The sequence below is a fragment of the Schistocerca serialis genome, chromosome 5, assembly GCF_023864345.2.
Source record: "Schistocerca serialis cubense isolate TAMUIC-IGC-003099 chromosome 5, iqSchSeri2.2, whole genome shotgun sequence".
Classification (NCBI taxonomy): Eukaryota; Metazoa; Arthropoda; class Insecta; order Orthoptera; family Acrididae; genus Schistocerca; species Schistocerca serialis.
In genome coordinates this window covers 401,143,491-401,164,790 of record NC_064642.1, presented here as the reverse complement: position 1 = coordinate 401,164,790, position 21,300 = coordinate 401,143,491, and the positions used below count along the sequence as shown (strand labels likewise).

General features: G+C 38.3%; 1 protein-coding gene across 2 annotated transcripts in view; it reads left to right on the top strand.

The window, feature by feature from the left end:
• Positions 1-21,300, top strand: part of LOC126481180 (CREB-regulated transcription coactivator 1-like) — a 388,693-nt gene that overhangs the window by 228,453 nt on the left and 138,940 nt on the right. For both annotated transcript variants that reach the window (XM_050104753.1, XM_050104752.1), the window contains one exon: positions 5,684-5,767. In XM_050104753.1, the coding sequence (XP_049960710.1) occupies positions 5,684-5,767 (84 nt within the window). The remainder of the gene's footprint in view (positions 1-5,683; positions 5,768-21,300) is intronic.

Genomic DNA, 21,300 nt, shown 5'->3' with positions numbered 1-21,300 from the left:
TCCAGAGAAAGGAATTGTTATGTTTAGGCCATTGGGAGGTATTTCATGGTTTAGGCAGCATTTAAGGAACAGGATGTGGGACTGGGTTTTAGCCTGGGAATCGGATACTTTCATGATCTTGTGCACAAAGGTGGAGTCCATGGTGGCAGGGATGGCATTAGGAAATGGGAAAGTGGGGTTGGTTGGTGAGGGGGGCTGTATAACAGAAAGGCATGTAAAAGTACATACAGGCATGCAAAAACACGCATAAATAATTAAAAATATTGTGTATGAAAATATGGACAGATATCCACAGGTGTGTGTGTAAAAAAAAAAAAAAAAAAAAAAAAAAGTAAAAAAAAAAAAGGGGGGGGGGATGGGGGTGGGAAAATGGGATGGATGAGGTATGGTAGTTAGTGTGGCGCAGGTAGATGAGGAAAATAAAACACAAAAATACGCAAAGATGAGGGAGGAAAATGATCTATAGGAGTAATTATAATCATCGACAGGAAGAATTTGGTGCATCAGGTGCTGCACCAACAATCCATGTGGACAAGAAGCCGTATGTTGTGTGTGGACGACATTGTTGATACAGTGGAGCTCGGAAGTCAGAGATTGTGCAGTTTGGAAGTTGATGAAAAAGCACATGAAGGAAGTGAAAGAATGGACACTGAGAAGAGTAATGTTTTAGACATAGAAAAATAGCACAAGGTTGTGGGATGGAGGAAAAGCCATTAGACAAAATCAAACTATGGAAACTCCAGGCAGAAATATTAGCATCTTAGGAAAGAATAGATTGCTACACACTGTAAAGATGACACATTGAGTTGCACACAGGCACAATGAAAAGACTGTTACACATTACAGCTTTTGCCCAGAGCCTTCTTCAGCACACATGACTGCTACCACCACCAGCTGGGACTGGAATGTGAGTGTCACGTGAATAGCAATCTAGAGTGGAGTGTGAAAGGGGTAGGAATAACAGTCTATGGGTGTGGGGGGAGGAGGGGGGGGGGGACAAGTGCTGTGTTGTTGAGTCACAGTCAATATCTGGCAGAAGGCCTCTGCCAGTTGTCTGACTTGTCCACCTATAAACTCTGGCAGAGTCTAATGTAATCTCCATCCCCTGTTTAAAGCCTTAGGCCCTTCTGAGAATCTCTCCCCAGAACCCATTTCCCTCCTCCCCCCTGTGACACACACTCACCTTCTACGCGCTTTCCAAAATTCACTAACCCAACAACCCTGAAGCTCCATTGTAGCTGGTTATTGTGCTCCCACTCAAACTATTTTGGCCCTGATTGACTGACACCTTCAACCAATTGCCCATAATCTAGTCTCTTATGTCAGAGATACCAATCATTTCTTTCACCAACTCTTCACAATCTCCACCCCTTTACCACCTGATTCCCTAATGGTAACTTTGATGCCACATTCCTATACACCGACATGCCTCATGGCCAAGGTCTGCTGCAGTTTTTGAACACTACCTTTTCCACTGTCTGTCAGATTCCATATCAAGCACCTCATTCACCTAACTAACCTTATTCTAACACATAATTACTTCTCCCTTTGAAGGGAAAGTGCACAAACAAATCCATGTCACAGCCTTGGCCACCAGCGTGGCAACTTCCTATGCCAACCTGTTGATGGACCATCAAGAGGAAACCTTCCTAGCCTCCCAAAACCTAACTCCTATTCTGGTTCAGGTTTATTGTTGATATCTTCATGATCTAGACACCATGTCCTCATTTGTTCACATAATCAGCACCTTTTCTCTCTTCTGCTTCACCCAGTTTTTCTCATCCAGTGGGCCACCTTCCTAGATATTGACCTCTTCCTCTCTGATCGCTCCATTCACCCCACTGTCCACATTATACCCACCAACCACCAACAGCACCTGCATTTTGACAGCTACTATCCCTTGCACACCAAAAAATTGCTCCCATACAGCACTGCCAACTGGGGACGGCATATCTGCAGTGACAAGAACTCCCTTTCCCAGTATGCTGAAGGTCTCACCAAGTCCTTCACATACACACATCCCCCAGATGTAGGTGGCAAACAAATCTCACATGCCATTTGTCCACACTCTCCAAATCCTCCCACCACCATCAACAGCCAGCTGCAAAAGAATGCCGCCTCCATCACCCAATACCACCCAGACTCAGGCCTGGAATAACTGAACCACATCGTTCGTGAGGACTTTGGTTATCTATCATCATGTACTGGAATGAGGGACATTCTACCCGAGATCCTTCCCATCCCTCCTAAAGTGCTGTTCCATTGCCCATCCAACCTCCACAACATTCTAGTCCATCCCTATACCACTAAAAACCTTAACCCTTTGCCACAGGGATCAAATATCTGTGGAAGATCCAGGTTCATGACCTGCCCAATCCACCCATCCAGCACTTCCTATTCCAGTCCTGTCACAGGCTTACGTTACCCATCAAAAGTCACGCCACCTTTGAAAGCAACTGTGTTGTATACCACCTCAGCTACATCTACCGCACAGCTATTTATGTTGGTGTGACTACCAACACCTGTCCACAAGAATGGATGGCCACCACCAAACTGTAGCCAAGAGCAAAGTAAGTCGCCCTGTGACACATGATGCAGCTAAGTGTAACATGCTTCACAACACAGGCCATTTGGATCTTCTTCTCCATCACCAGCTTTTGTGAATTGTGCAAGTAGGGTTATCCTTACATCACATTCTCCACTCCCCAAATTATTCCGACCTCGTCCTACAATAATCTACTGTCCCGACACCTTGTACCCAACAGTTTCCACCCCTCATCCTGTCACCACCTCCTTTTAGATTCTCTCACCCTCATTTTGGTTCACCATCTGCCACCGTATCTGACTATCCTTTCCCCTTCACCACTGGACTCCTTTCCACTGTGCTCCCTGTCTGCTGTGCTTCCTTTCCATTACACTCCTACCCCAAACAGATTGCTATTCGCGTGACAGTTGCATCCCGGTCGGAGCTCCTAGTGGTAGCCCTTGTGTGTGTGTGTGTGTGTGTGTGTGTGTGTGTGTGTGTGTGTTTTCTTTGCTGAAGAAGACTTCGGCTGAAAGCTATCATTTCATTGTGCCTATATATATTGTTATTCACAGGAGCAGCTGATGTTTATTAGGAGGCTCAAGCATTCTTTATTACATTAGTAGTGATAAGCTTTTTCCAAATAACAAATGGCAGTGGAATCAATAATTCACGTCCTCACTTGGAGGACAAGAATTTGGTTTTTGGTTAGCTATCTTAGTTGACAGTTAAGCCTTGACACCTGCTCCCCTCTCTCTTTGTCCATCACACATTCATGGATTTGTGCACAAGTATTATGTGTATTGTATGTTTTATTTTACCATTTCACCACACATCTACTCCAATTGGCACTAGTATTGATCCTAATAGTGCCACTTTACAGCACACACAAAACAATTGTCATTGTGATTCACCACTCATCTGAGTCAAAAGAAAGTGGTTTCATTGCCTTGACAGTACTGCTGTTATGTCATTTTTTTCTTTTCTTTTTTTTTCGTGTTTCAAAGATAATAGATGTTTCCATTATTTTAACTTCGTATTTGTTTTTGTAGTGCATCCACAAACCTACTGCTCATCACTAATCGTCAATGTTCAGAAAGTTAGAACTAGTGTTTGTCAATTTTCAGACTGAATTACTTCTGCTTCACTTCTCCATATGGCTACTACTAAGTATTGAACTAAATAGTATGATGTAGCACTCGAGTGAACAACAGTCTAACAAGATTTTCACTTTTCCAGTCACGGATGAATTTCTATTTAATGACACTTCATGTAGGTGTGAGAAATTAATTGCATGTACCTGAATGTGTCCCACATATATTCATTGAAGACTGCCTGATATATTCAGAAATAATTAAAATTCTGTATTTTTTGAATGAATTGGATATGTTGTTTCTCACTGGTGAAGTGCTTGTAACATACCGTTTACCTTTGTGTGTGACTGGTGGAGTGACCATTATGAAAATGTGACTGAGAAAGTAATGCCAGAATGTAAATAATTGAAGACTTAATGAGATCACTCACTGAATAGTGGAAGTGTTGAGTCATTGACAGGTACACAAAAAGAGTGAAAACTGGGCTAGCTTTTGGACATATCCTTTAAATAGGTATAGAGTAAACAGATGTCCCCCAACCCCTATCCTCCAACACACATATATGTTTATGTATATATGTGGAGATACATTTCACTGGCTAAAAAATACAATGCTGGTGCACTGGCTTGAGGGGTTGTCAGCTGGGGAGGGTAAAAGAAGAAACGTATGGGAAGTGGTACAAAAGGGTTGTGGAGAGGTAGCTAATGGTTCAGAGGAAGGCAGCAGGTGTGTGGGATATAAATACAATGACACAAAGCACCATAGCTGGTAAGTTTGAGTAACACATGATAATATGGAGGTGTTGATTGGGAGGGGGGACAGGTCGGAAAGGGGAAGCAGTTGGGTAGAGGGTGTTAGTGCAGTGGGTTACTGTTTCTGTTTGCTGTGCAAACTCACCGGCTTTGGTGCCCACGTGCATTGCATTCCTATCCCACACACCTGCTGTCTCCTTCAGATCTGCCAACTAATCCTCGCCAACCCCCTCCTTCTTCTAACCTCTTTCTCCATCTATCCATGCCACCTGACACATTTCCGCTCTCTCATGTACATGCTGTACTGCAGCCCCAGCATGCTATGTTCAGCTGGCACAATGTAGCTCTCTCTCTCTCTCTCTCTCTCTCTCTCTCTCTCTCTCTCTCTCTCTCTCTGTGTGTGTGTGTGTGTGTGTGTGTGTGTGTGTGTGTGTGTGTGTGTGTGTGTGCGCGTGCGTGTGTTAAAGCTTGGCTTGACATTCTTCACAGTTACAAATCATTTTTGGAAGTGAAAGAAGCAATAACTGACAAAAAACTTAGGACCAACTATGGATTGAACGCCAAACCTACGGATTGGAAGCCTGACACTGAGTCACTGAGCCACAGACATGGAGTCTTATTGTTCCACAAAGAACATGGTCCCTACTATCCACTGACACTATATTAATTTTAATATCTTATTTCTATATTTATCTATAAAAATTGTAATGTAGCATCTTGCTCATTTTCTGTCTTTCATTGAAACTCTCTGTAAATGTATAAGCGGTAGCTTGTTATTGTGTTGTCATGTCTTGATGGCTGCTTTTTTTGTAGAGTCATTAGTAACTTACTTAGTAGCTCCGCTTTCCATTTGTGAGCTCTTCCGTAGAGCTGTAGTTGGCTTTAACCATGTTAGTTACTTTTTAATATTGTAAATGTTTTGTACTGTACTGGGACAAAATTGTTGCAAAAATTGATGCAATATGACATTATACTGAATTGCCATACAACTTATGTAGAACAGCATTTAAGGCATGGTGCAGAAGTTTTTTTTATAGTACAGTAAAACCTGAATATTTCATACCCATTTTATTCATTTCTTCCTGTAATATTCTGCTCCACACAATTCTATTTTTGTTGTAAAGTTTTTCTTTGACCTGTTCCTCTCTGTTGTTCCTATAGCTTAACAAAAGGTTTTATTGTATTAGGTACTGTAGGTTATTGTCAGTTCTGGTTGGCTTGCATGAGTTAGTGTGGACTCCAGCTGCCAGAACTGCCAGTGATGAATTGTTGTTGTGCACCTTTTGCATGATTAGTAATGTTTGGTGTTTCAGCATTTGAATTCCTTGAACACGTATCGAAGCCCGCAGCCTCTCACTAGGCCCAGTCCCCAGACATCCCCTGGTCTTCTGGTACAGGTAAGTGCTAAGCCACTTGTAAAATTGTTTGTGCCAGAGGACAGTATTTCGTCTTCAGACCTGTAAAGTGGATTCTCAGTTGTAAGATTCGAGTTTGTTACTTTGCTGTATATGTGAGTAAGGAGGACGCCAAGGTAAATACAGTAAAAAGGCATCCACTTAGTGTAGCATATGTAGTGCATATGTTGCATTGTGTTTGCTATTTTTAGTGCATGCTAAGCTCTGTGCTTTAAAAGGTGTGCAATTTTGAGAATAATTTTGCTCTGTGTTACTAACAATGAATCTGTTGAATATTCCAGTATATTTATAAATTAGTCACTGGACCACTTAAAAGTAAATGTAGAAAAAAATTAATACCAAATATTTAAAATAAGGGAAAGGCAACCACTCATCTATAGCAGATTGATGCATGGCACACAGTGACACACGACGAAAAGCACCATTTGCACTAGCTTTCAAACACTAGCTCTTCTGGCAAGACTAATTAGTCTTGCCATGACAATGGGAGTGTGCATTCAGGTGCTGATATGTGTGAATGTATATACATTTGCTGGAGAAAGAGCTAGTGTTTGAAAGATAGTGTGAATCCTGTTTTCTGTTATGTGTTACTGTGCATCAATCTGCTATATGTGAGTGGTTGCCTTTTCTGTACTTTGTGTATTCCTCCATCCAAGAATTTCCACTACTGTTAAAAACAATATATTTAATACGTGTGTTGACGGGATGGGGTGGGAGTTCAAGATGAGTACAGTATGAGAGAACAGTCCCAAAGGGAAAATCTATGTCATATGATGTTTCTCTTGGTAAGCAGTAATGAAAATAAATTTTAAACACTGCTGGTTATATGATTGAAAACAAATCAGTACACTGTGTTTACACAGCATTTTCAGTATTTGATATTGATAAATAATGTCCTAAACATCTTGTAAGGCAATAACTCAGTGTTTTATTATCTCCTTCTTCATTCTTTCACATTTGCCTGTAGATCAGTGGTTTGTGAAAATTTTCACTTACTGCAGTGAAAGAATTTGGTTGTCTATCACTAGGATGCCAGAGGGTCAGTGATCAGATATCACTATAATTTGTCGTTAAAATTCAATTTTATGACTTCTCCAGTGTCATAATAGCATGCTCACAAGTATATTTTTCAAACTTTCAAAATAAGTAGTATTTAAAGCTTAAGAACTACTTGTCTCCCTTCATCCCTCTCCCTACCACCTTCCCCCTTTATCAGTGACATCTGTTCCATTGAGTGTTTATTTGAATATATTTGTCAGTTTGCTTTTTTTTATGGATGTGTAATGCTGGGCAGTGTCTGTCTCATCCATAAACACACCAAGCGTCAAAATGAGTTTCAGCTTGCCACTCATTGACACACTCTCATTCCACTGAAGGTGCCTTAAATTAACATTTTTTTATGCCTCTGGCAGGCAGCGCTTTTTGTACCGCTAATACTGGATACAAAGTACTTCCAAAGCTCTGGATTGTTATTTTCCCTCATAATGGAATTTGGTAAATATTTCTGTATTACCGGCCTTCCTTGACAATGTTTAACCCATTTGTTACCTGGTGAGAATGACATGTAAGTAATGTTCTGGCAGTGTGTAGTTTATATATTAATGATTTCTTTGTTCTGTTAACAAAGCAGAAATAAAAAGCAGTTACTCAAATTGCAAACAAACTGAAAATTGCATTCTGGTTGATCTGTAAATTACACCAGTCAATGATGATACAGTGCACAAATTGCTAAAGTCTTGCTCTAATCCATTTGGCTAGAAATGAGTGTATATTGAAATATTCTGTATGATTGGTTAAAACAGATCTGTATCTTTTATATTTTAAACAGCTCATTCTCCCACCGGTTAAAAAAATATCATCATGAAAACTCAACACTTCACCACTCCATCCTTGTTCTTCAAAGCTGTTTCCAGAATAAAACCTACTCTGTTACTGAATAATACAGTGCATCATAACATAGTTTCACGGCAGGTTAAAACTGTTCATCAAATAACATTTCAACCCACGTGTGTGTCTTTAACAGGCAATGATGTGAGACTATTTTCTTGGGTAATTTTACCTCCCCATATGAAATAAAACAGTGTGTCACATGATGATACTCAGTGATTTGCCATGTAAGCCCTTCTTTGATTTTTAAGAACAGTTAGTCCTTTGTACAGTAGTTAGTTTCTAAAGCTGTTGTGGTTACTCTCTTACCAACATGTCATGTTTGCTCATTTTATGTACGTCACTGACAAAATTGGTGGAAATATGTCGTTACTGCTAAAAGTAGGCTATGAGTTTGTACACACATTAACTTGCATTAGGCAAGAATAAGGAAACAAAATTATCGTGTCATTCCGACTTCACCATAAGCATCTCATTTCCCCTGCAAAATGTTTCATACACAGTAAATTAATAAGGATCATATGAAATTGAATTAGGCAGCTGTGTCAAACTCTTAACAGGGTTCTGATCTTACAAGGGAATGGTCTAATAAGACATGTAGAAACCTACCCAGAAATTTTTTACACAGGAAGGAGACGACGAAAGAAGTGCACTGTCAAAATTTTAGCTGCTAAGAGGCACTGCAAGTATTTTGCAAAAAATGTTGAAGTTACACATTTTTGCCACACAAAGAACAGTGGTTTGTACAGCTCTGCCTGCCTAGCACGCGACTCATCGAATCCCTCACGCAGTACTGAGTTTCGGAATTGTTCGGAGTTCACAGACACCAGTTCTAAGCACCTAAAGCTGGGTTTACAATCGAGCAAATGGAAGTGAAAATATGCGAATAAGCATTTGCAGAAAATTCACAACCATTCACTCACGTATGTGGGTAGAATCATTTATACTAGACAGGACGGAAGAGGACACAAGGTAGCAAATATTGCCTATGGATGCTGTTTTATTAGTTTTTAGTTTTTGGAGCTAATATTTGGTGTACAGGATACAACTCTGTCTTGTTTGAGCCACAATGCAAAACTTTGCTATTCAGTGAGGATTATTTTGCATGGCGAGCACACTGTTCTTGACAGAGTATGCAAAATGGCGCAGGGAAGGAAGAATTTAAGTGTCTCAGTTTGTATGGAAACGTGACATGCGTGGAGATCGTGCAGTTTACATGGAATTGCATCTCCATCTCATGTTAGCACTGGTCCAAAATTTTCCTTGTATGTTGGCTGCCATTTTTCCCTGGCTTCTCATTACCATTGAGGAGAAATTTGTAAACAGAACACTAATTACCAACATTGAGCATCTCAAGAGGTGATACAGCTAGTGTTTCCACTTCGCATGTAAGGTATATATATCGATAATAGAGGGAAACATTCCACGTGGGAAAAATTATATATAAAAACAAAGATGAGGTGACTTACCGAACGAAAGCGCTGGCAGGTCGATAGACACACAAACATACACACAAAATTCAAGCTTTCGCAACAAACTGTTGCCTCATCAGGAAAGAGGGAAGGAGAGGGGAAGACGAAAGGAAGTGGGTTTTAAGGGAGAGGGTAAGGAGTCATTCCAATCCCGGGAGCGGAAAGACTTACCTTAGGGGGAAAAAAGGACAGGTATACACTCGCACTCACGCACATATCCATCCACACATACAGACACAAGCAGACATATTTAAAAGACAAAGAGACAAGTCTGCTAGCCACTTTATCAGAATTACATGTGCAAGAATGGAACTGTCGATGTGAAGTTATTCAAAAAAGGTCTTTCAACTGGATGCTACTGCAACTACTTATGTGTGCCTCACCTTCACCATCAGCTGGATACTACTGCAACTACTTATGTGTCCCTCACCTCCACCAGTTACCTAACTGGAAAATGGAGACCTGCAGAGAAAATAAAATCATGGCAGTGTTTGATGTCACAGACGACTTCCATCAATGTGGAGTTGCAATTTTTTGAAATGAAATGTATATTGCAGTACTACATTTTATAAGAATTCCTGTAGGTCATTCCTTACAATTATGGTTGAATGTTGTACATTTGACTATCAGTGAAACAGTTCTTTGTTTATTCTCTGTAGTCATCACAAAAATGCGTAGCATCTATTGAATGACAATTTTTTTTTCTTGCACCAGGCACACTGGACAAAGGAAAAATTGATGAGTCAGGCACTTCACAGTAATCACTAGTGTTATTTAGACAGAATTGGGATGGAGTCAGAAATGGTCCTGGCTGTTGTTCTGCATATTGTGCTGCATACCATGCATAATTGATCAAATTCATAAAGCGTGGCAAAGAAAACTGGTAATACACAAATGACTGGAACTTAAGAATACTGTTCTGCTGATAAACCTGAAATGAGAGAGAAGTATTGGAAATTATGTCATCTGATAATTTCCTGTAGAATGCTTTCCACTGTCGAAAAAATTCTTTATCGAGAGGTTGAATCACACTAGTAGTTCCAGGCGGAATCCGCGTTACATCTACAGATTTTTTGTAGTCCTCCACAAAAGCGGAGGCGTCGTTATGTCCAGACCATGAATCCAACAAAAGTAATGAATTAATTTCTGCAGCTGGTAGGAATAAGGTTCGAATGAAATGTTGAAAATGGTTCTTTCCCATTTTTCCAGATTTTGATACATTGATTACAAGATTTTTGCAACCAAACAGTCCATTTTTAGGCACTAGCCACTCGACATGTTGTTTCATTTATTTTTGGTCCTGATTTGCCTTGCGGTTCTTGAAGACAGATACACAGCTGTGGAAATAGTAAACAACTCATACTTATCACTGGAATTATCATTTATGAATGTGTCATTGCATTCATTTTTTTTTTTTTTTTTTTTTTTTTTTTTTTTTTTTTTTTGCCCCCAAATGAGAAGGTGCTGTGTGCATGCAGTTCTTTCACAAAATATTACTGATCAGTGTTATAAACAGCTGTTGTGAGGTTAACAGCAAGTTTTGTCTCTATGTCAGCTATGAATTTCTGTATAGCATTGTCTATCACGTGCAGCTGCGCTATACGTTTACATGATGTAAACTTGGTAATTTTGTGACGTCCTTTTCTGTACATTTTCATGAACCTGCGTAGCCATACCAATGAAGCCTGGAAATTAGCAATGTTCATGTCAGATGTAATTCGGGGGGCCTAGTCGCGTAGATCTCCATCAGTAACGGTGCATAGCCTCTCACGAGCAGTTATAAATGTTTCGAACAGTTCTTCATTCATTTGGTTTCAGGTTTCTGTTTGGTGCATATTTCTTACTTCATGTAATTCATTCTTCCATTTGTACACTTCACACTCCGATTTCACTAAATGAAAACGCCTTTACACACTTCATAACTTCAAGCATTTTTTCCCTCCTTCGTTTAACCAATATTTCACTGCCTTTTCTTTGTTGCTGAAAGCTCTTGCAGTATGTTTTTTTTAGGTTTGGACAGTATCCTTCCTCACAACTGTTACTTGCACAACTGACGTCGCCTGACCACAGTCCATGAAATCATCACAGTTATTTCCTATTTCTTCTAACGTATCCACAATCTCAAACAAAATGTCAATATCATTCGAATGAATGTCAAGGAAATCAACTAATTAAAGACATATACGTACGTCCTCAGGAGAAGAAAGTGATTTCGGCTGGAAACCACGTTCTTCATATTTCATCATTGCTAGATTCAGAATGTTAATTGGATTCCACATTACTGTGAAACTGAAAGAAAACAAGGTACTATTAGCAGGCATGCCTTACGAAAGCACAATAAATATTAATTCAGCTTTATCTGTATTGTCAGTACTTACAAATACTGCAAAAAGCAACAGATAATTTGTATTGAATGTCACTTGAGTGGGTAATGCGAGAGAATAGTAACTGTGTACTGTAGTGTTAGAGAAACTATCAACGAACGGTAGTCTGAAACAACCTTTATAAATTACGATTGGGTTGTGTAGCGTTTCCTATTTACAAATGTACTGCCGACCTCGGCTGTGTGTGTGCCTAGTTACGCACGCACAGCTGCTATAGCGCCAGTTGGGGGTGTACATTTCTACCGCCGCCTGGTGTGCTACAAATTTGGCAATTTCCAGCTATTTTTTTTTTTTAATACTTGCAGTGCCTCTTAGCATCTAAAATTTTGACAGTGCATTTCTTTCATTGTCTTTTTCCTGTGTAAAAAATTTCAGGGTAGGTTTAGACAAGTCTTATTGGATCATTCCCTTGTTAGCTTCAATCATAATGTTCCCAGTTCCTTTTTCTTAGATATTTGCTAATTATATTCCATTGTTCACTTATTAGTACCATTTACTTGGAAAATAGAAACCATGCATTGCACCCTTTGCCTTCCAGCAAAGTTTGCATACTGTGTGTTGTGAAATGAAAATCGGAATACATATAGTTAAATTTCACAGCAGCATTAGGTCTCTGTTGTCGTATGTGGATGTGGAATATTTATAAGGCAATCGGGGTTAAATCAAATTTAGATGTATATATTCTACAGTCCACCTGAGTTAAAGATTCCATTTCTCTGCGCAGTTGGGGTGAAATCGAATTTAAAAGATGTATATATTCCACAGTGTACGTGAGTTAAAAGTTCTATTTCTGTGCGTAAATATTTTTTGTCAATGGAAATATTGTGTAGAAAATAGAATTATTGGCAGTAATTCCAGCTCCAGGTGGAAAAATTGTTGTTAGAGAGAGAGAGAGAGAGAGAGAGAGAGAGAGAGAGAGAGAGAGAGAGAGAGAGAGAGATGTTCCCTGATTATACTTACACCTAATGTAACATAAAAATGACTTGTATGAATCCAGTTCTGCTCCTGTTTTTAAATAAAAACTAGTGATCGATAACATCTGCTGCAGTTTTATAAATTTTATCTACCGATAAAAAGATAGCACAGCCAGGTTTCAAGGACAAAGAGTCCCGTCATCAGTTGGTGCACCTGAAAAATTACAGATAAAATATCAAAACTATACATCCTGTCAAACTGGAAAAAAAAGCAAAAAAAACCTTAGAATACTACCAAAAAGGATACCACATATATGTACAGAATGTCTATATGCATCACCTAACAGGAGTTAATATAGTGATTGTCCGGTACATGGCAACTGAGTAGAAAATCCGCCTTGTACATTCCTACGCTGCACGGAAAACTTCTTGAAGAAAAGGCTTACATAAAATACATTAGATCCCCATATATAAAAGAGCACAACCACTCCAAATAAAATAAAAATAATGATTAATGACCTCATATCCACAGACAAGTTTACAATGGTCCAAGCTGAAGGACTTCAATACCATGATTCCACATAAAGTAGGATTACGAGACATTCACACTGTGGAACCAGAAAAAGATATGATATGTGGTCACTGCACCTACAGATTTCAGTGTTTACATAATATGTTCTCTTATGTAAAGAGTCTGAGTTTCCAGTACTTCATACACGCCCATATAGTATTGACCGAACGCACACAGTTGTTTAAATTCCGGGTGATGGGCTATGTTGCCACCATACAAGGGAATGCGATAGTGCAACACTTCATGGTTAAGCTCCAAACTACTATTCCTGTATTCATTGTATCTAAAACCTCTAGCAATAGCACCATTACCATCATGCTGACACATAACACCACCTGTTGTAAACCAATTACACCACCCAATGTGTGTAATCAAAATTAAATAAGTGAACAAAACTCTTATAATACCACTCATAAAGTCTGTGCCAGCATACACAAGAATTCTGACCAGGTTGTACCCATTCTGAGAATTCTGTAAACTAATATTTAATGGACCAAAAGCTATTGAAACTTTGTTAAAACCACCATCCTACATAGATCACAGAAGCAATAGCTTTATCAATAAAAACCATGTATTAGGAATCAAAGTTAAAATAAAAGCATTAAATTGCAGGTGAACTTTCAGCAGGGTAGTCTGTAATTAACACAAAGCCAATGAGTGCACGAACATAAGAACCAGTGAATCGTGCTGTGATCCACCAGGCTTCAGTGCTCCTGTACGATCTGCATTACTGATTATATTCCCCATTAAGGAAATGCAATCTAAACACGTCATATAAATAGTATAAAAAGACAGTGGCTTCCCCTTGTGCATATAGTATAAATATACACCTAAGTAGTAGGAAGGAGTAGCTCCCAAAATATGGGACATAATGAAAGAAATAATCAGTTCATCTCTCCCTGAACAGGTTAGTTAGACCGCTCAAGCAAAGAATCCCTGAATTTCGAACAATACTCTACTACTCATCGAAGAAAGGAGCACACTAAAGAAATGTGGCATGCAAACCGCTCAAGATGAAGAAGCATGCAAAGAACTTTGCCGCAAACAGCGCAGCTGCCGAAGTGACAAGACCCAGTGCCTCATCAGTATTTGTGATGACATAGAGTAATGTCAAAATCTAAATGAAACGCATGACCTATTCAAGAAGATGAACAGCATCACCTGATAGTTCAAACTGCGCACGTGGATGTTAGAAGATACAGACGGCACTATTATTAGTGACAAGCAATTAGCCATAGCTAGGTGCAAACAACACTGTGAAGCACTGTATTGCAAAGGAATCAACGTCGACGAAGAGAACATTTGTACGGAAGCAAATAAGAACCTGATATTCTGTACAGTGAAATCGAAAATTGATTGGTGACTCCATGGAGTGCTGTGTTCACAACGACCATATATGTTAAATTAAAAGGAAGGTCAACTTTGGCCGTAATGGTGATGTTTTATTGATAGCAGAATCGATTTTCGATCACATAGTGATCATCTTCAGTGCTGTACAAATTAAACTCAGACACTGGTATCAAGTTATCAAAACCAAAACTGAGAAGCGATCACAATAACTCCTTGTTATTGTGATCGCTTCTCAGTTTTGGTTATTGATAACTAGATACCAGTGTCTTGAGTTTAATTTGTACAGCACTGAAGATGATCACTACGTGATCGAAAATCGATTCTGCTATCAATAAAACATCAAGAAATCGAAAATGGCATCGAGCATCTGAAGAACAACAAATTGCCAGGTATAGATGGTATTACCAGAGAAATGCAGACTGCGATGGGAGAGGAAGGCATGCATGCCCTACATTTTATATGTAATAAGGAGTGGAAACCGGGTGAAAGGCCTAAAGACTATATCTGTCCAAATTCCTCTGCACAGAAAAGGATCAGTTAGGGACTGCTGCAACTATAGGACCAAAGCATTAATATCACATGCTAGTAAAGTCCTCCTGCATATAATAAATCAATGCCTAAAAAATTTTCTGCAGTCTCAGATTTCCACAGAACAAGCGGGTTTCGCGTCAGGTAAAGGTACTCGAGAGGTAGTCTTGAATTTAAGGCAGATAATTGAAAAATGTTGTGTTTTCTGTGTCCCTGCCTACATCTGAGATTACCAGCCTGCCTCTTCACATCATATTAGGAAAGGCCGAAGATCACTGTGGATGGAAACATCAGTCTGAAGTCTCAACTACGTAAGAATTAATGAGGAAATGAGGTCACAACTCTCAGCTATGAGTAAAACGACTAATGAATGAAAGTAGGAGCCCTAACACAAGAGCCAAAGGGAAGAGGCATGACAGAAGCAAGTGGAGAAAAACACCACAATGCATGTCTGAACACGAGAGATAGAAAATACGGATAGATCAACTGGAATGCAATACTCTGGAAAGATTGTAAGTAATTATTAAGTATGCTCTAATGCTTTGATTTTGTTTGTTCATTATGGACATTCTCAGGATAGTTAATTTTGCGTTTCATGATTTCAGTTTCCTCCAAAGTGTTCAACCTAAATTTTCCCTAATATACTGTTTATTAAGCACTGGATGAAGAGAGGGGGTTCCATACATCCACCTACTCCAGTCCAGTCACAAGCATCACTTATCCCATCATAGGCAGGGCTACTGGTGAAAGCTGTCATGTGATCTACAACCACTATCCTGTGTTCTATGTGGGCATGACAACCAATGAGCTGCCTGTCTGCACGAATGGCCACCATCAAATTGTGGCCGTGAAACAGCTGGACCATCCACTTGCTGAGCACCCTGTCCAACACACCATTCTCACTTCAATGACTGCTTCATAGCCTGCACCATTTGGATCCTTCCTACCAACACCAGCTTTTCTGAATTATGCAGGAGGGAACTCGCACTGCAGTAAGTCGCATGTTCCCCAAACCCCCTTGGCCTCAACCTTTGTGAGTCACTGTCCTTCACTCGCCTATCCCCATCCCTGTTCCCATTCCAGCATTACACAGCCTTTTATTCCACCAATGTGCCCACAGTCTTTCCTGTCTCCACTTTCCCCCGTACCCTCCATCTAACCTCCTATCTACACCTAGCAGCCGCACCCTCTCCCCATCTCATTCCTGTATACTTCCACAAATAGAACTTTGGCCCCCATCACTACCCTGGTATCCCTCCCCTTCCACGTCCCAGCCTCCTCCCAACCCCCCACCCAGATTGCTTCTTCCATCATGTGCCATTGATTGCAGTCTGTCCTCAGTGGAAGACATGATGATCGTGTGTGTGTGTGTGTGTGTGTGTGTGTGTGTGTGATTCAGCATCTCAGCTATATGAGTTACAATCTATCCTTTCCATAATATTGTCTTATTTCATCCTGCGTTATCCATTGTTAAATTTATATTGTGTCATTTTTCTTCACTTGCTTCTGCCATGCCTCTTCTAGTCCGCTCTTTTGTTAGGGAGGTCTACCATGCTGCTGTGTATTTATGTGCACGAGGGGAAGCCGCTGTCTTTTTGTACTATGTGTGTGATATGTTTAGTGTACGTTTCCCAAATAGGGAATATAATAAGTAAAGTAGGTTGTACAGGGACATTGTGGCCTGATGGGTACAGCACAATTAACTGGTTCTTATATTCATACTCTCACTGTCTTTGTTTTCATTACAGGCTTCCTTGTTGGAGGTTCAATTGTAATTTAATGCTTTTGTTTTAATTAACATAGCTATTGTTGCATCTGTAATCTATTTAGGATGGTCTTTTTAATAAGATTTTTATGGTTTTGGGTCCATTAAGTATTAGTTTGCCAAGAGCTCAGAATGGGTACAACTTGATGAGAATTCTTGCGTATGCTGTCACAGAATGGTACATAACTTCACGAATGCAATTATAGGAGCTGCGGCCATTTATTTAATTTTGGTTATGCCTGTTGATCTTTTAATCGGTTTATGGCAGGTGCTATGTGTAAATAGTAGTTCTGTAATCTTCAATGTGATAGGGTCTGCAGCTGCGATGAATTTTTAAAATGATTTTATGAAACCTGCATCTGATATTCTCATTATTTGATGTACAAGTGTACAATTTCATCCTGAGGCTGTTTTCAGATATCCAGAATGGAAACTTTATACATCGGGTTCATTAGTATCACTTATAAATTACATCAAATCCCAAGATAGGCTAAGAGGATTATTTATTATTTTATGCACAATATTTTAATGGTATTATATACCATGTATGTCTTTGCTCCTGTAACCACAATGTAATTGTCATAAAATAAATTTGAAATAGTTTTTTTGTTATTTTAAGATTATAATTATTCTTCAGAAATTAATTGATAAAGATATATGTGTAAGTGTTCTCAATTACATTATCATTGGTGGAAATATGATTGTATGTAATCCCCTTAAAAACTTGTAAATATTTGTTCTAATTTTGCAGGAGCATGTCATTTGTAAACAGTTGTTACAAATATCTTATATATATAAAAGTCGATGACGGCACTCTATTGAAACAGCACTGAAAACCATGAAAATTGAGAAGAACCTTTCATGATCTGCTATCTGGTTGTGTGATCTTATGCATTACAGTCATATTTATTACTCAGTATAGCAGTAATTAAACATTATATGGTACTGTAATACTTTGTTGTAGAACTGGTAAAAAGTTGTGTAGGAATTTTCTATTCCGTACGTCATTTTGATCATGTAAAACTCTTGTCTGATTGGTCTCTTAGATGGATGTAAGGAAGCAATTGATTCCATTCTTACATCCATGACTTAACCTTTCTGTAACTTAGGTAATATTTGTAGTAACTTAGCAGTATTAGGTATTTAGTGGTTGGTGTTTTTAAGTGTACATGCAGCAAAGGTGGATGGGTGCTGTTACTTATTGTCATGTGTTCTTTAAATTGTGTGCAAACTTCCCTTCCTGTTTGTCCAATATAAAGTTTTGAGCACTTCCACAGTTAACTTTGCAGATTCCTGAATGCGAAAAATGTTCAGACTTCCATGGGTATGTCTTGATAATTGTTTTAGATTGTCAGGGTTCCTGTCACTATTGTATAATTTTGTATTCTTGAAACAGCGAGTAATTTTGTCAGAAACAATACTCTCCAAAGTTATTTCATCTTTGGAATTGGCATGTGTTTATTTAGGCTTCTTTTTGAGAAATATGTCCACTAGGTTTTTAGGATTGCCGTTATTTATAGCCATGTTTTGAAGATGATGTAGCTCTTTTTCAGTCCTCTGGTTTTCCATTGGTAAGTTGATCAGTCTGTGTATCATAGAACGTAAATATGTGAGCTTGTGCACTCATGGGTCACATGATTGATTGTGGATAATTATGTCTGTTGTCGTTTACAAAAAATATCAAATGTTTGCTCAGATTTCTTGTTTCAAATTTTTAAATCCAAAAAGTTGAACATCTTCTTTATATTTCCACAGAGCTTGTAATTTTTCTATGTAAGCTGTTGAATTGTGCATGTGTGGTGTTGCTGTTTTTGTGCTAGCAAATAGGTTTAAAATGTCATCAACAAATGTATAGTAATAAAGTATTTTTCAGCTGTCTGAGTGAACCTGTCAAAAAATTTTCATCTTAAGTATATCACCTAATGTGCCTGCTAGGCATGAGCCCATTGCTACCCCCATCTTCCAGGAGATAAATTTTGTCGTGGAGTGAGAAGTAGTTGTTGGCAGTGATCAATTATAGGAGTTCTACCAACTTCTACTTGAGTGATTTTCTTATATTTGAGAAGTTTGATTTTTTAAAAAATGATTCCTGTAGTCTCTGTTATTGGATTGTTTGTATACATGTTGGATCAACTGTTTTTAGTATATTTTTTCTCCTAAGTGTTATATTCCTTATGGGGCATATTGAGTTTTTTACTAACACCATGTTAACAGTTGGATGAATGTGGATTTGTTGTTTATGTATCTTGGTTTGGGCACACAATGTTGGTGTTGTTGGCTTCATTATCATGGAATCTTGTATGTCTTTTTCTGTGAATACCAAGTTACATCTTTTAGTGCTTTCTTTAATTGTGCATTACATTTGGTGCTTGGGTACTGATCGATACTTTTAATATTACTTTGTTCAAAAATTCTAGTACTTCTCTATTATAATCTCCTTTTGACATAATCATCAGCGTACTTCTTGTATCTGATTTTCCACTGATTTCATTACGTTCTTCAAACTTGTTATTAATTTGACCTATGATACTACTATCCTTTGTTCTTATATTGATCCTGCTTTCTCGTTTTGCTTCAGTTTGTATTATTTGTACAAGTTTAAAGTTATGTTGTTCAGCTGATGAGTTGGCAACTGGGCAATACCGAGCACTACTTTAGTGTTTGCAATATTGTTTTAAATTATACTGTACATTAGTGTGGTTTTATGTTGAAAAAGAATTTATAATCACACCTATACCTTTTAATAAATAAGACTGTATTGTGTGAAGATCACACAATCATAATGCAGGTCATGAAAGCGTCTGCTCGATTTTCATAGTTTTAAATACTGTTTCATTAGAGTACTGTGATCAAGTGTACGGGATCTTTGTAACAGCTACTAAAAACGATGTGCTCCCACAAAGATAGAACAGATATTTACAAGTTATTTTAAGGAAATTACATACTGTCATATTTACACTTATTATGAATGATAACTAAATATAATTCAAAACAAGGACATATATAGTTTAATTAACAAATTTCTGTAAAATAATTATTATCTTCCTAGTGTAAGAACATTCAAAACATCAACCTTACATATAAGAGCTTAGCAGCAACTGCTCAAAAGTAACATGCTCCTAAAACAACAAAAAAAACTTTATTACAAATTTTACGACAATTTCATGCAGTCACAGGAGCAAAGACGTACATGGGAAAATATATTATTAAAAAATCATCCCTAAAGTACGTTCAAATCCGCCTAGGATAACTTGGGAAATGACTTGTTCTTACGTAAATTCATAAGTGATACTAATGAATCTAATGTGTGATGCCTCTGTTTTACATACTTGGAAATGACCTAAGGCCAAAATGGTACAATTGGACATCAAATAAATAGAATATCAGCTGAAGGCATCATGAAATGATTTAAAAAATGATAGTTGTGTGTTTCTCGTACATGAGCAAAGTCAACTTGATGGCAGTGGTGCTATTGTTAGAGGTTTTGGATATGACAAAAATAGAAATAGTAGGCTGGAGCTTAACTGTGATATGCTGCACACTGTACACTCACTTGCATGGTTGCAACACAGCCCCTCACCTGAAATTTTAATGTCTGGTTGTAGTTGTCACAGTATGAGATGAACATGTATGAAGTACTGGAAAGCCAGAATCTGTATGTAAAGGAACATAATACGTAACACTGAAGCCTGTAGTTTTTTCTGGTTCCATTGTGTGAATGGCTAGTTACCTCGCTTTACGTGGAAACATTTTATTGCCATCCTTCAGCTGTGTGACGAAGGAGTATATAAGACAGATTTTTTGCTTATATGCCATGTACCAGAGAATCACTATATTAACCCCTGTTGGTTGATTTGTAGAGACATTCTGTACATATATATGCTATCCTCATTGGTAATGTTCTAAAGTTCTTTTGGTTTTTTAGAGTTTGACATCATGTATTGTCGTCACATTTTAGTTACACTTTTTCATATGCAACTGAATGTGTAGGACTGTTGTAATGAGACCTTTTGTCGGAAAATGAAACAATAGTTGTGGATATCCTAACAAGAGAAACATGTGTTAACCAAAATTCTTACTACTGGAACTGCTGTTATTGGCACTGACTATTTGTAGTTGTTGAACTTTCCACCCTCCTCATAAAAAGTCATTCATTAAAGAATGAATTACCAAACTGATTGCGAACCCAAAAACATATTACCTCACAAAACCAAAGTAAATGAAGTTCATATTGGCATCAAACTTATCTTTGAATTCATTTTGCAGAACCAGGGAAGAAATCGTCACATTTTCGTACGTAAAGTTGCAATGTTTCATCTTAAAATTATTGTAAAGTTCCGTGTTGACAGTAAGGAGCTTCATGAGTAATAAAGTCTTAGTTCCACAATCTTTGTCTTTTAATTTGCATTTGTTCAATAAGAAGTACAACAGTGGATGTACTTAATATGCTAAAACTGTTATAATTCATACAGGAATGGTAACTAGATGCCAAACAGTTCTTATACAGAACTCTGACCAGAAATGCCACAAAGACTTATGGCAAGTCATAATTACAGTTAGAAAATGCCATACATAACTTGCTGTGTTTAACAGTACTGGATCACAGTTACCTTACAACGCCACTCTTTAACAACCACTGTCAAC